General features: G+C 50.6%; 1 protein-coding gene and 1 pseudogene across 1 annotated transcript in view; both read left to right on the top strand.

Moving 5' to 3' along the window:
• Positions 1–14210, top strand: part of CUX1 (cut-like homeobox 1) — a 276918-nt gene that overhangs the window by 214993 nt on the left and 47715 nt on the right. The window contains exons 12-16 of the mRNA XM_006889801.1: positions 6525–6583; positions 9545–9593; positions 10320–10416; positions 11367–12038; positions 13089–13154. Of these exons, the coding sequence (XP_006889863.1) occupies positions 6525–6583; positions 9545–9593; positions 10320–10416; positions 11367–12038; positions 13089–13154 (943 nt within the window). The remainder of the gene's footprint in view (positions 1–6524; positions 6584–9544; positions 9594–10319; positions 10417–11366; positions 12039–13088; positions 13155–14210) is intronic.
• On the top strand, positions 2963–4282 carry LOC102845714 (annotated as a pseudogene).

Genomic DNA, 14210 nt, shown 5'->3' with positions numbered 1-14210 from the left:
CATCAACTATGGCAACAAAGTCAAGATTTTAATTCTTCAACTGGCCAATAAGTGCCCAGGGCTCCTTTCTGCTGTCATTTTTCATTTATAGATTGGATCTAATTTCTCGTTTGATGGCCATTTCTGACCCTGGCAATGGCATTATTATTAGATAATTTGCCTTTTTCTCCTCTGCTGCAGTTAAAGGGCACGGCTCAGACATTCTGCATCTGAAGACATGTGGAGGAGACCGTAGACCTTTCATATTTCATGATCGAGCAACTTCTTCTAACTCAGTTAAGATTGTACTGTCTGCCTTCACGCGCACGCGGGTGAAGAAACATAGTTTCACAAATTAATGTTCTTTACCCATATCTTGGGGGAATTCTTTAATACCATGCAGTTAATGAAACAATTCAGCAATACTTCTTCCAAAATTATTGCTCCCTTATCTTCATCTGATCTAATAATCAAAACATGTCCTCTAGTAACAAGACTGCTCTGATTTTAATTATCTTAACCCCTTGTCGCCAGGAGTAAAGATTTCCCTAATACCAAACCCGTGCACCAAAGGCTTCGCCCTCCCCCGTGATGTCTGCCGCCCTCACCCCGGAGGAGTAAGGTTAATTGAATGAGATACCTTCTTGGGGCCTTATTTTCTTTTTTTTTCTTCTCTTTCCTCCTCTGATGCATACAGTGACTAGTCTCAACTCTAAACTGAGCAGTTGTACAATTACTAGGAAATATTTTATGAATGAGACCTGTCAAATTGGCCACCTGATGCTTCAGGGATAGGAGCTCTGACCAGGAAGTGGGGCTGCTGGCCACAGGCCCCCCCAGACCCTCCTCTTTACCCACCACAAGGCTTTTCCCCCCCTCCTCCCCTCCTTTTTATTTTTCTGACCCTCTTCTGAGTATTGGAGGACTCTTGGACACATTGTGGGGGCTTGGGTGGGATTGTAGCTTGGTAAGGAATGCCCAGCTTCCACCTTGTCTCGGCTTCTTGGGGTTGAGGGTGAACACTTTGCCATGAACACTTGTCACTGGCTTTGAGTCAGATGCATTTGGTGAGGGTCGGATGGGTCAGTGTGCAGACTCTTCATTCTTGGAGCTTTCCACCACACCACGTGGAAGGCCCTTTGCTTGGGGTGTGCGTGGGGACTAACATGCTTGCTTGCTTGCTTTCTCTGGCTCTTTTTTGCTTCTACTTTTTTTTCCCCTTAGATAGTTGGTTAGTCATTCTGGGGTGCATAATGGCTGGAGGTGTACCAGGCTCCCTGGCCAGGTTCTCACCAAGCGCACGGTCAGTTCCTCTCTAATCCATGCTAGACACAGAAGCAGATTCCACACGGGGACCTATTCCTACCCCTCTAATCTGATGAGTATCTAAGCGCAGTGCTGCTATTAAAAGGTAATTTTGCATTTGTAATTCATGAAATAACCAGACTGCTATTTTTGATGACTCTCTCTTCGGTGGACTTCTGCTGGAATACTTCCCCGTCACAGTGGTGTAATTAGGTAGTCACCTGCCTTGTCCTGACTGCAGCACAGAAAATGGTGCTACCAGCAGCTTCCATTTAAAAATAGGTGTTTACGAAAAAGGCCAGCTGGAAGCATGCCGCTCTTCCATAAGGAGAGATTCTATTTTCTCCAGATGCGTCGGGGATTAGGTAGGTGGGCACACGTGTTAAAATCCCCTGGGGGATTTTTCCCAGCCCCTCGTGTATCCGCTCACAGGTTCCGACAGGTGACATGGAGCCACTGTAGAAACACCACAGGGCACTGGGACGGGACAGAAGGTGGATAGTTCCACCTCGGGAATCTTGCAGTGCCTGAGGATGGGTGTCTCTTCTGCCATAAGTGGTGCCTACTGTGGTCTCCTAAATGCATATCTGAAAACCAGAACCTGGACCTCTTCATGTGCTCAGATAACAATGACACTTGGTTTAAGGTATCCACAATCTCTTCAACCCAGTCTTAGTGGAAGGTGGTTCTGGAATGGGAGGATCATACATGTCAAGGAATGAGCTTCTGGAAGTGTCTTATTTGGCACATGCAAGAGAGAGGACAGGGCTCCAGGCTCTTCCCTGAGCCAGTGAGTGGAGAAAGATGGGGAAATCCTCTGCACTAAAGATTTACAGCCTCAGAGACCCACTGGAGAGTCTCTGTGGGCCAGAACCAATTTGGTGGGCGTGGGTCTCGTTTTGGTAACAAGGCTCAGGTAATAACAGTCAGTCAACACTCTTGACACCAGCAGTCAGGAAATCAAAGGATTAATTACATTAGGAAAATCTGCTGTCAAGGACCTCGCCAGAGCACTGAAGAGCAAGGATGTCAGTCTAGAGACTAAGGTGTGCCTGATCCAGGCCTTGGGCTTTGCAGTTACTTGCTATGCATCAGAGAGCTAGATAGTCACCAAGGATGACAGAAGAAGAATTGATGCCTTTGAGTTGTGGTGCTGGAGAAGAGCATAGAACATACTATGGACTGCCTAGAGAACTAACAGGTCTGTACTGGAGAGGGTGAAACCAAGCTGCTCCTTTTGAGACTCTGTCTCACATAGTTTGGGCATGTAGCCAGGAGAAGACTAGTCTTTGGAGAAGAATAGCAAGCTTGGAAGGGTTGAGGGACAACGCAGAAGAGAACTGTAAATGACATGGGTTGACAAATTAACTGGGGTAATGAGGGTAGATGTATCAGACAATGAGATTGGCTCAGGATAGAATAGGATTCAGAGCTGTTGTGTCGTATTCGACCCAACAGCACATAACAACTACAGTCACGATGAGAATCATCATTTACATGGTGCCTCCTGGTGTAAAGGACGATGCCACACAGTGTGCCTTATTCTTCATAACCCTCAGTAACACTATAAAGCTGATGACATGATGATGAAACTGAGGCTTAGAGAAGTCCAGAGTCTTGTCCAAGAGTACATCTAGAAGCAGCACAACGGGAATGACCCGGGAACGCAGCTGGCCCCATGAGCTGTCTCAACACGCTCAAGAGTGAGATGTGACCCCGCAGGGGCTACAGAAGCGAGGAGAAGAGTCTAACACGGGGCGGCTCTCCACGCTTACGCAGTCCGTCAAGAAGAACACTGTCATCCACCGTCACAACAGGAAGCTTCTGGGCCGTGTAAAGGCCTTCGGCAGGCACTGCAGCCTGGTGCTGGAGAACGGGAGAGAGATGGGGACCAGGATCCCCAAGAGCGGCAAGGGCAAGAAGAAGTCCAAGCCCTTTGGTGAGGACCACGACATCTCTAAGATGTTCCTGCGTGAGGACTCAGCCATAGCCGGCGCGTTGGGCCACTCCCGCCTCCATCTCTCCATCCCCGCCCGGCAGCTGCCTCTTGACTCCCACCACCCCTGGAAGACCTGCCCCGTATTGGGATTAATAAAGTCCCTGTGTGGTTTTTTCTACTGGACAAAAATTTAAAAAGTACATCTAAAATGAGTGACAGGACCCCAGAGCCCAGACTCAGAGTATGTGGCCCTGTGTGGCCTTGGCATGCTGGATTTCACATCCGCCCCACACACACATCCCTGACAGCCTGGCATGGCCACATTACAGACCACCTGGGTCTGTGCCATCAGACTCCACTCGTTCTGCCTTTGAGCAGGTTGACAAAGGGCTCGAATCACAAAGGATCATGGGTGAGACATTTGGACCAAGCATTGAGCCTGCCGGGCTGCTCCTTGCACCTGTCGCCCCTCCCAGATCCTAGAACTTTGTGGATAACCAAACAGGAAGTTTCTGAGCCCATAATACAGTTGAGGGTGGTCTTAATGTCAGCATCAGAGGGTAATGCCTTCTTTCACCTGACTTGAGGAAACTTTTAAAAGTGGCGTTCCCAACACGACTCCCACGAGAGCAGGGAAGCGGGGCTGCGGGGTGGCACAGCTGTCCTGTCCACCAAAGACGCAGTGGTTGTCGGTGAGGTTTACAGAAGAGCTGGGCATTTCCTGGCTAACGTGTCCTCAGTTGCGCGGGAGCCGTGTGGCATCCAGAGGACAATGGGCAGTCACCTCGAATGGGATTCACGGCCTCAGACGCTCAGTGAGGGTCTGCTTTGAGGTGGTTCCCACTTGAAGTCAAAGAATTTTAATTGGGTGGCAGACATTTCAATGGAAGCCGGGTACTTCTCCCTAAAAACATGTCATCACTCACAGAGACAAAAGTTTTAAATCCTCCTGACCAGAATCTAGTGTCTTGCCCTTCCTCTGGCCCTTCAAGGGCTCAGTGCTCCTGGGGCCCTGCAGGCGTTGCCTGACTCCAGACCCCACAGGCTCGCAGCTTGTGAGCCACAGAGCTGGACTCGAGACTCAGGCGGTTGGTTTCCTGGTTCTGAATCTGCCTTTGTTGCCCTGCTACGGCCTCATTCCCCGGCTCTTCCCCCACTCTCCGTGCATGTTTTCTGACCAAGTTTTCTGTGACTTCCACATCCAACTCGTGAATTCCACAATCTTGAATGTGTTTTGCATCCCAGCAACACTGAGGATAATCTTTTGTTGAGGCATTAGCACTTCCTGCAATTTGACTATAGGGAAAAGAATGAAATAATCACTTCTTTATGAGCACCTTCTGAGAAGCTTTTGTAGGAAAATGAATGCATGCTACCCCCTGTTTGATTATGAACTGGGAAAGCCATTATAATATATAAATTTGGCAAGAGGGCTTGAAAAGGAACTAGGGCAGAACAATTTTACTTAATGGGAAATACATACACAAGAAAACGCCACAAAGGCAGCCGCAGAAAACTGCATTCCGTTTAGGGAGAACCTGCAGTTTTGAAACCGAGGGCAGGCTGGGATTTGGGCGAGCACGGAGGCGTCTGGCTACATAGGCATCCCCCCACCCCCACGGGCCTCCAGAGGATGGCCTGCTGCTTTAGACACCGGCCTTGGTGTGGCTGGTCAAGCAAAGCATGAAAAAGTGACGGGAAACAGTGACTGGAAAAGTGTTGGCAACGTGGGAAATGGTCATTGCTCATCCCAAGTTCTGAAAACCCTCCCAAGTCTTCGCATTTTACGTTTCGTGGTTCTGTTTCTCCTAAGGAGATCCCTTTGGAGAATGCCACAAGCAAGCCACTCCTAGTCCTAACCCAGCATCTGTTTTGTTGTCCAACGTTACCCATTGGGAACCACAGTGAAAAATCGACTACACAGCATTTTGTGCATTAGGCTGGCTTTCCTCCCCCAGGTCATTTCGCAGCCTGCAGAACCACCCACATCTGTCAGGCTTGAAGCTGAAATGTCGATTCTCTAGGACTCCAACCAGTGCCATCCCCGGTGCTAGGGCTCTTCATGCAACAGAGGCAGCTGAGGCACATATTGAGGGATCCCTTCCGAGAAAGGCCCACAGTAGCCACAGGGGCCCGAAAGGGGCAAAAGAGGGTGCTGCTGCTGTTCACCTCCAGTGAGGGACCCTGGAGAGATCAGGACCAGTCCTTTTAGGGTCACTACAAGCCTGGGGCTGTATCAGAAGCTGGCCACCTCCATCTCCAGGGCCCAGGCTGAGCTCAGCTCCTCTTACGGGCGTTAGAGTCTAGTTCTCAGCCTCTAAGATTTCCGCTCTCCCAGAGCAACAGTGATTCCCGAAATACTCCCCAGCCTGAGAGGTGCAGCACGTGAGGGGCTCTGGAGGAGGAGGCACTGCAAGGGAACAGACACCAACCTCAGTGACTGTCCTGACTCCCAGCCCTGTCACTGGCCCAGGCCACAGAGCTGTCGGCTGTGCCTGCCCAGTCCAGCTACCAGGCCCCAGGTCCACTCAAGCAGCAAGCGGAAAGTTCAGGCATCAGGACCACCCTGTGTCATCCTCTTCCTCACATAGTGACAGTTTTGCATGATGACCTCGCCTTTGCAACATATGTCAGTTAAGGAAAGAGGGGGCCTACACTAGAACCTTCATGGGAGGAAGCACCTTCAGTCAGCCACCCTGTACCAGAGGTGACCTCCTAGTGTGTAAGCTCCATAGGACTGTGGGAAAATCAGTAGTCACACGACAAGACATTGGACTCATTATACCTTGAAAATGGGCTGTCCATCCCTGGCCCTTGGGCCTTGCTAAAGGACTGTATGGCCAGAGCCTGAGGAAAGGTTACTGGGGCCAGGAAGTCTACTGAGATCTGCTGGGCCCCTGCTGACCTGGTCTCCTAGGCAGAAGGCAAGTGGGTAGTGCTGCCCAGGGGAGAGGAGCCTTCCCTGCTGAGACTTAGAAACCACTGTCTTTAGAATCCCAGGATCCGAGGGCTCAGGGCGCAGGCCTGTTTGGTGGTGTTTCATACAAAGAGACTTTTCCTTTCAGTGTTCTGTTTTATAGTGTATTTCCCTTCTACTTTCATTACATTACATTTCTGGTAGAACCTTGGGGGGGGGGGGTGTGGGTGTGTATGCACACACACCAGGCCAAAAGATGACATTCGTCCCTTGTGAGCTTCTGTTTGTGTGCGACAGGCTGCATGTTTTACCAGAAACGCACCTGATGGATCTTCTCAGCCTTCGTTCGGACAATGCAACTAATAAAATCCTCCTCTTTTTCAGCAACTGGAAGAAAAACTCAAAGGGCAGGCTGACTATGAAGAGGTGAAGAAAGAGTTAAAGTAAGTGTGCAGGCGTCAGCCCGACCACTCACAGGCCACGACTTGTTAGTCACATTTGCCAGGAGGTAGCTGGGTGGCGCCAGTGTGCCGACGGCCTGAGGTGGACATGGTGCCCACAGCGCACCGGCCTAGACCTGCGTGCACAGGTCCCGGCTGTGCCTCCCAGCAACGTTCAGCCATCCAGTGCTGAACTCGGGCCTCCCCCTGTGTTCTTTGGGCTTTTCATAGAAGTTTGATGCTGACATGCATCAAATCAGGGAGACATTGCCTTTATAGAAATTATAAAATGCGAGCTTGCTTTTTTTAGCTGTAATTTTCCAAACCGGAGCCAAGGAAAGGAGAGACATTTTTTTTCCTATTTAAAGGACACGCTAGGTCTCATGCTTTCTTGCCTCTTGAACTCCAGGACCTCCTCAGAGCTGAAGGCATAGACTCCCTTACACAGTCTCTGAGTAGTGCAGACAGTTAACATGCTCAGCTATTAACTTGGACTTGAAGGTTCAAATCCACCCCAGAGTCCTGATCTGCTTCCAAAATGTCACCCATTAAAGTCCCCATGGACCAGAGTTTCTGACATATACAGGGTTACAGTCAACTCGACTACAGCTATCTTTGGTTTTCACCTGATTGAGACAAAAATCCTCCGTTTCCCCCATTTTCTCTCAAAACAAAAGAAAGGATGGGACAAGAAGTAAGTTTTGAAAGTCTGAATTTGAAGGCCTTCACCTCAGCCCTCCACCCTCCACTCTGAGGGTCCCTGGGAACTGCCCGATGCCTCAGCTTCTCTGTCCTCTCTGGCTCCCCGTCGTCTGCCTCACCTGTGACTGTCCGCTACATCGCACACACCATTGCTTCCTCGTCTCATACTCTTGTCAAGCTCCACTCGTGTTGTGTGACTTTTCTGCTAAAACGTGTTACAGCTCCTTCATCATCCTCACAGCTCACATACGTGCCTGGCACAGCTCCTGTGACACCACCCCTCCATCTTCACTCATCTTCCCATCCTCCACTCCACAGCCAAGACCCACTGAGAAGACTTAACGCCCCTCAAAACCAGCCCGCAGCCCCCAGCCCCACCAGATGAGCTCTTTCCTGCCAGAGGTCCCCAGTGGATCCTCCTGTGCAGTTCACATCTTTCTTTGTCTTGAATCTGAGATAGATTATGTGTCCCTTGAGGTAGGGATCATTCCATATTCTACTTCTGTCTAGCACCAGGCAGCTAATGGCCTTTGGTAAATATTTGTTGAGTAAATGAATAGACACTTACATTTTGGAACAGAGACATACCTCATTTTAGTGCACATCTGCAGTCTATTGTCCCTTGCAGAAATGGCAGGAGTTTTTCCCAATTGCAGCATCCTTTCAATTTGGAAGCAAATTTAAAACACCGGTTTGTGGCATCCTTGCGTCAGGCAAGCCTGTCCGTGCCGTTTTTCCACCAGCATGTGCTCCCTTCCGGTGTCCTGTTTTGGTAATCGTCGCAGTATTTCAAGCTCAAAGCTGTCATGCACTTAGTAGGCTGCTCAGCTCATTGCTGTCAGGTCAGAACCGACTCACAGCTGGCCCTGCAGTGGGTTTTCAGAAGCTGTAAACTGCACAGGATGATAACGCCCGTCTTTCTTGTGTGGAGCAGCTGATGGAGAGACCGCAGTGTAATGCAAACATCAGTGTTTGTATGTACTAGGAAACAACAAAAAAGTTGCCTAAGGAGCTTTTACATCAATACTTACTTCATTCTGGTGCTCTGGACAAGAACCTGCACTGTCTCTGAGGACTGCCCCCAAATGTATAAACTCACTATTGTCTTGTGACCTAATTATAAGGAATATGTCAAAAAGAAATGAGTGTAGTTGCAAACAATTTAAGAGACCCCTGAGATAGGGTGGCTTGTCCGGCTGTCTGTCTCACTGTCTGTGCTGATGTGGCCTTGAGCTCTTGGGTGACTTTCAGCAGCATGTCATACAACGTAGGCCTCTGCTCACCCCACAGCAGCCCACGTTTACTTGCTTTACATGATGAAGGTCACTACAGAGATATAGCCACAAGTGAAATTGAATTTAAACAGGACAATGGCCACAGCAGAGGCAGCTCTCCCTTGCCCTGGGATGCTGTTTTCACACATTGTGTCTTTTAAGGTGAATTTCTCACCTCCCCTGAGCTGAAAAAAATGTGGCTGCCGGAGAGCAGGGGGCCGTGTGTGTGCTTAGTGCCTGTCCCCACCATCACCAGCCTGTCACTGACTGTGCCAACCTCTGCAGCCACTATTCCTCTGCTCTCCCCTCTTCAGTGCTTAGAAGCAGCATTGAAGCTCCCTGGGGTAATGTGATTCATTCCCCTTTTCTCCCTAATAACCTCATAGCTTAAAAGGAACATCCACAGCCAAAGCAGGTCTGGAAACCGTGGTTGTGGTACTGAGTGTGCTCCGTTTCGGACTTGGTGGAGCGGTTTGGTGACTGATCAGGAAGCCACAGCAGTAGAGTCCTCCCCTCCCACGTTTGCTCTTGGCTCCCTTTCCCACTGGGCTGCAGAGAAGCAGGGCTTGCCCTGCTGTGGGACCCGCTTCCAGTAGGACCCGAGGCAAAGGTATCAGGTACACATGCAGTTCCAGGGCCAGAGGACACACAGGTCCTGTCTCTTGCTCCCTTGGTCCAATGTCTTCATTCCCCTTTCAGCCTTACAAACTGCAGCAGTGTTATGTCTGTACCAAACTTTAAAATTACTCAGAACAGACTTGATGTGATTCCATATGGAATGATTTACATGCTGGGCAAGAAACTTTTGCTAGCCAACTGCTGCTCGCATGGTTATCCGAGAGACATTCTGAAATTATATTCCTGCCAGCGAAGTTGTGAAAGTTGTCAGCGACTGGGTTCCTGGAGAGCAGGCCGTTGTGGCGTTGGCACGCCAAGCGCATCGTTCCCGACGGTCTGAGGGAGTAAGTGCTCTGTCTTGTCTCCACAGCATTCTGAAATCCATGGAGTTTGCACCGTCCGAGGGAGCTGGGACACAGGTACGCCCTCACGCTTTGCTCCTAGTGTTGGGCCAGCCCCAGGACTGGCCACGGTCCCCCACCCTCACGTCGCCTCACAGCCTCATTCCTTCCGCGAGTGCTTGCTTTTGGGAGGAAATGGCACTGCTGATGAGCGAATCTCCAAAACGTGAGACCGTGTGAAAGCAGATTGTTTTGAGTTAAACAGAGGCAAAGAGACAGAACTCTTCATGTATTCTGAACTGGTAACTCAGTTTAGAGGAAATTGTGCCCGACTATAATTTAAATGGATGCTGAGAATGTGGATTAAAAGCCACTTTAGACCATGTTAAAGATTAGCCGTGAAGAGGTCAGCTTGAATTGTCTTCAGCCTGTGTGGAGAGGAAACGGGCAGGAGGACAGGGTGGTGGTGGTCACATAGTAGGCATGACAATTGAGGGCATCAAGGGGTCTCTGGCTCCTGGTACTGGATGGCAGCCATGTCTTTGATGACTTGAATATAGAAACTAGGTAGAGAATGACTTATTCTCTAGAAGCTACATGTGCTCTAGAAGAAAGAAAAAATACTTGACTGAAATTGTTTCAAAAAGGAACTTGAATTTGGCTCATGTGTGTGTGTGGAGGGTCTGGGGGACCCGAAGTTGTTGTGATGGGTCTGAGCAGTTGGTGAGAGGGGGCAGAAAGGCCAGGAGACAGAGGTGGGGTGCGAGGCCAGCCCGTCCAGCGCATCTCTCTCTGCCCATCCAGGATGCGTCCAAGCCCCTGGAGGTGCTGCTACTGGAGAAGAACCGCTCCCTGCAGTCCGAGAACGCCACGCTGCGCATCTCCAACAGCGACCTGAGCGGTAGGTGCCGCGGCCGGTGCTGGGTTCTCTGCAGGGTCCAGGCGGCCGGAGCTGCGTGCCAGGCTGATGCATGGCCGAGCGAGCAGGCCGCAGCGTGCACCCTGACTAACCAGCTGGTCCCCTGTCCCTCACCGCCCTGCCCTCCCCTCCCCGAGGGGCAATGCGACGAGGTTGTGCGCGTCTGAGGGGCCTGAGAGGGAGTGCTCCGGGCCTCTGAGAGAGACTCTGAGGACGTTGGCTTTCGGATGTCTGTGCTTCGGGTCGGCAGGGGCAGAGGTGAAGGCAGCCCCTTGCCCAGTGTCTCCCCGCCCTTCCAGGCCAGGGCGTGTGTCTTCTGGGTCAGTCTCTGTGGGGACATGTCTCCCACCTCCTTAGCCTCTGTGCTGTCCCACAATGGTGGTGTCACTGACTGTGCTTCTGGTTCTGGCAGCTGGTAAACCGTGTAAAGGTGTCTCGGGCTTTGATGATAATTCGTTCTTAAAGCGTGCGTGCCTTCGATCGCGTGGACTCGTGACCGAGCAGTCGCCTCAGAGCAAGTGGTGTGAGCGCATCCCTTGTTCCCACGATGTCAGTGTGTGCTGCTCCGCAGGCGGGTGATAGTGGGATGTAGAGGCCACGCGGCCTGCGACCTGTCGGCTCCGTTCGTGTGTCACCGGCTCCTCGCCACTTTGGGGGTTTGAATCCATGTCAAGGGGATTCTCCAGGCTGCAACGTACAAGAAAGGCGCAAACATGAGATGCATGTTGCTTGTTTTGGGGGGCCTCGTTTGGCTGATTACAAATTCAATCGAAAAACAAACCAACCCACCTCATTGGCCCTTGTAAAAAGAAAAAAAAACAAAACTGCACCTTTTTTTTAATCCCTTTTGTGGGGCAAACTTTGCAACTTGGTCTTGGTTTTTTTTCCCTTTTGAATCCCCCATAATGCATTATGTTTGCCCTTCCTTGTAGGGTCAGCCAGGAGAAAAGGGAAAGACCAGCCTGAGAGTCGGCGTCCTGGACCTTTGCCGGCCTCTCCTCCTTCTCAGTTGCCCCGCAACGCGGGGGAGCAGGCTTCCAATACTAACGGTACACACCAGTTCTCACCAGCGGGGTTAAGTCAAGACTTTTTCAGCTCATCCCTGGCCAGCCCCAGCCTCCCCCTGGCTTCGACAGGAAAAATTGCACTAAACTCTCTCCTCCAACGACAGCTAATGCAGTCCTTCTACTCCAAGGCCATGCAGGAAGCAGGAAGCACAAGCATGATTTTTTCAACAGGTCCATACAGCACAAACTCCATATCTTCCCCAAGTCCATTACAACAAAGCCCAGATGTAAATGGCATGGCCCCATCTCCCAGCCAATCAGAAAGTGCTGGGAGCGCCTCCGAGGGCGAGGAAATAGACACGGCCGAGATTGCCCGGCAGGTGAAAGAGCAGTTGATCAAGCACAATATCGGACAGCGCATTTTTGGACACTATGTCTTGGGACTGTCTCAAGGGTCTGTGAGTGAGATTCTGGCCCGGCCCAAGCCGTGGAACAAGCTGACCGTGCGCGGCAAGGAGCCCTTCCACAAGATGAAGCAGTTCCTCTCCGACGAGCAGAACATCTTGGCTCTCCGCAGCATCCAAGGCCGGCAAAGAGGTGAGCGACTTGCCCGGGTTGTTGGCACAAGCCTTTTGCAAAGGGGGGCTGTGTGTGTCTGTGTGTCTGTCTGTGTGTGCGCGCGGAGACATCTGTACATCACATCAGGTGAGATTCTTTTCAGTTCTGTCATTCCCAAAGCTCAAGGGGCAGCGAGGTCGCAAGCTCAGTGAGTGAGGATTCAGCTGGAGGGACGGCAGCCCCGGTTCGCCGAGTGACCCTCGGCAGGGCCGTCCAGCCCAAGTGCACCAGCATCCCCCAAAATTCATTCCGCCCCAGACCTGGCTTCTGTGGGCCGCATATCCTCAGCATCTTCTCTTCCGCATTTCACAGTGGACAGTATGCTCTCTGGTCAGCTTACTTGTGTCTGTGACCTGCCACTGATTTGTTAGGCATTATGGACAAAATAAGTTCACCTCAAAAAAAAAAAATGTATGGGAGATTTATTTTTAAAAAACGGAGGTAAGAAAACAAACCCATTCCTAGCCCATCTGCCACATGGCGCAAAAATCCATTCCCATCCATAATGTGAAGAAGCACTTCCCTCTTTAAGAGCAGGGAATCATTCGGATAAATCACAGGCCAGCGAGAGAGAATTTTATCAGACTCATTTGAAACCTCCTGAAATTGAGACTCAGACAGAGCAAAGGGATGTTTTGAGCAGCATCAATTTGCACAGAGAACATGGAGCTTTTTATGGTGATGTTAACTGAAATTGAATGTCTCTGGATGATTAATGTGGGGCTCGGTGCTGGGGGCTGGTGGGAGATTCGCTTGGAGGCAGCGCCCCCTCCCTCTGGCCCTCTTTGCACCGGCGCTTGTAGCTGCTTCTCAGCTTGGTCTCGTTTGCCCTTGCAGTAGAGCCATGGCCTCTGCTGCCCACCCGGCCAGCCAGGGAAGGGCCTCTCAGAAGTTTCTAGTAAGTCACACAGGAAGCCTGGAGCCCTGTATTTAGTGACAGGCGGCTCAGATTTCATGTCACACAGCCCATCTCGTCAACACCACCATTCCCCTGATTGTTTTGTTCTTACCACACTTGTTTTTCAACAGAGAATCCAGGCCAGAGCCTGAACAGACTATTTCAGGAAGTACCGAAACGAAGAAATGGGTCTGAAGGTACGTCGCAGGCAGGTGTTTCTCTTTGCAGTCAGTAAACTAGGAAGCAGCAGCATGTCCTTAGCTGTGTATTTTGCTTAAAACTGTGCAGTGTGATTCTGGCCTGGAACCTGATGGAAAAACAGAGCTAGTAAGTATAAAACAAAGCACGGGTTCAAGACCTGGCGCCCCTCCCTCCCGAGGCACCGACCCCACTTTGGCGGGCGGGCGGCAGAGGAGGGAGGAGAGCAGCCTCACTTAGAATCAGCCCCTTACCGAGAATCCCGGCCCCGGGAGATTTCAAGTTACACCTGCCCGTGATCTGGGAAGCAGGTGAAAGAACACGAGCTTTTGGCTCTGAGAGAAATCGGGTGGCTCTGTTGAGCCAGAGACGGCTGCTTCCTCGTCCCTGGAGCTCTGAGCCACGCCGACACGTTCCAAACGTAGCCAGTGTTCCCATGGACCTCAGCGAGCCAGCCAATCCCCGCTGCAGTCTTCGGAGCTGCATCTTTAATGGGCTGAGTCCCAGTGGCATACTTGTTTTTAAATGGCTTAATGTGGGGGTTCCTATTTAGTAAGGTAGTGAAAAATTAAAATAGTTGGCCGGCTTCCAGAAGGAGCCGGGCCGGCCCCTGGGCTGCAGTCGCTTTTGTGCGCCTGTCACATGGCTCACCTGCAAGGCATCACCATGTGACTGATAAGACCAACGCTTGGCCTTTAGGAATTTCTGCAGGCTTCTCTTCTTGCTCACACGTTTAAAGGGAATAGAAAGACATTATGGATAATAGATGAGAAAATTTTCCATTACAGCTTCTGCCTCCCTGTCATGTAGATGTAGATAATCAGCCTCAATTCTTTGTCTTCTCTCCTGTTCTTCCTGTTGGGGATATCAGCCTCAAATGTAGAGCCCAGCTATAGTCCCACGAACCGGTGTTATATTTAAATGGCTTATGAAAAAAATGACCTTTCAATGTCTTGTGGTTTTTTTGGTTGTTTTTGTGTGTTTTGGGGTGTTTTTTTTTTAAATATACGGAATTAGATCGAATGGGTGGGGTCTAGCTGGGTGAATGTGAGAAG

Source organism: Elephantulus edwardii, unplaced genomic scaffold, assembly GCF_000299155.1.
Source record: "Elephantulus edwardii isolate Elephantulus edwardi_28Jun2011 unplaced genomic scaffold, EleEdw1.0 scaffold00080, whole genome shotgun sequence".
Lineage (NCBI taxonomy): Eukaryota > Metazoa > Chordata > Mammalia > Macroscelidea > Macroscelididae > Elephantulus > Elephantulus edwardii.
This window is presented reverse-complemented; position numbering and strand designations above follow the sequence as displayed.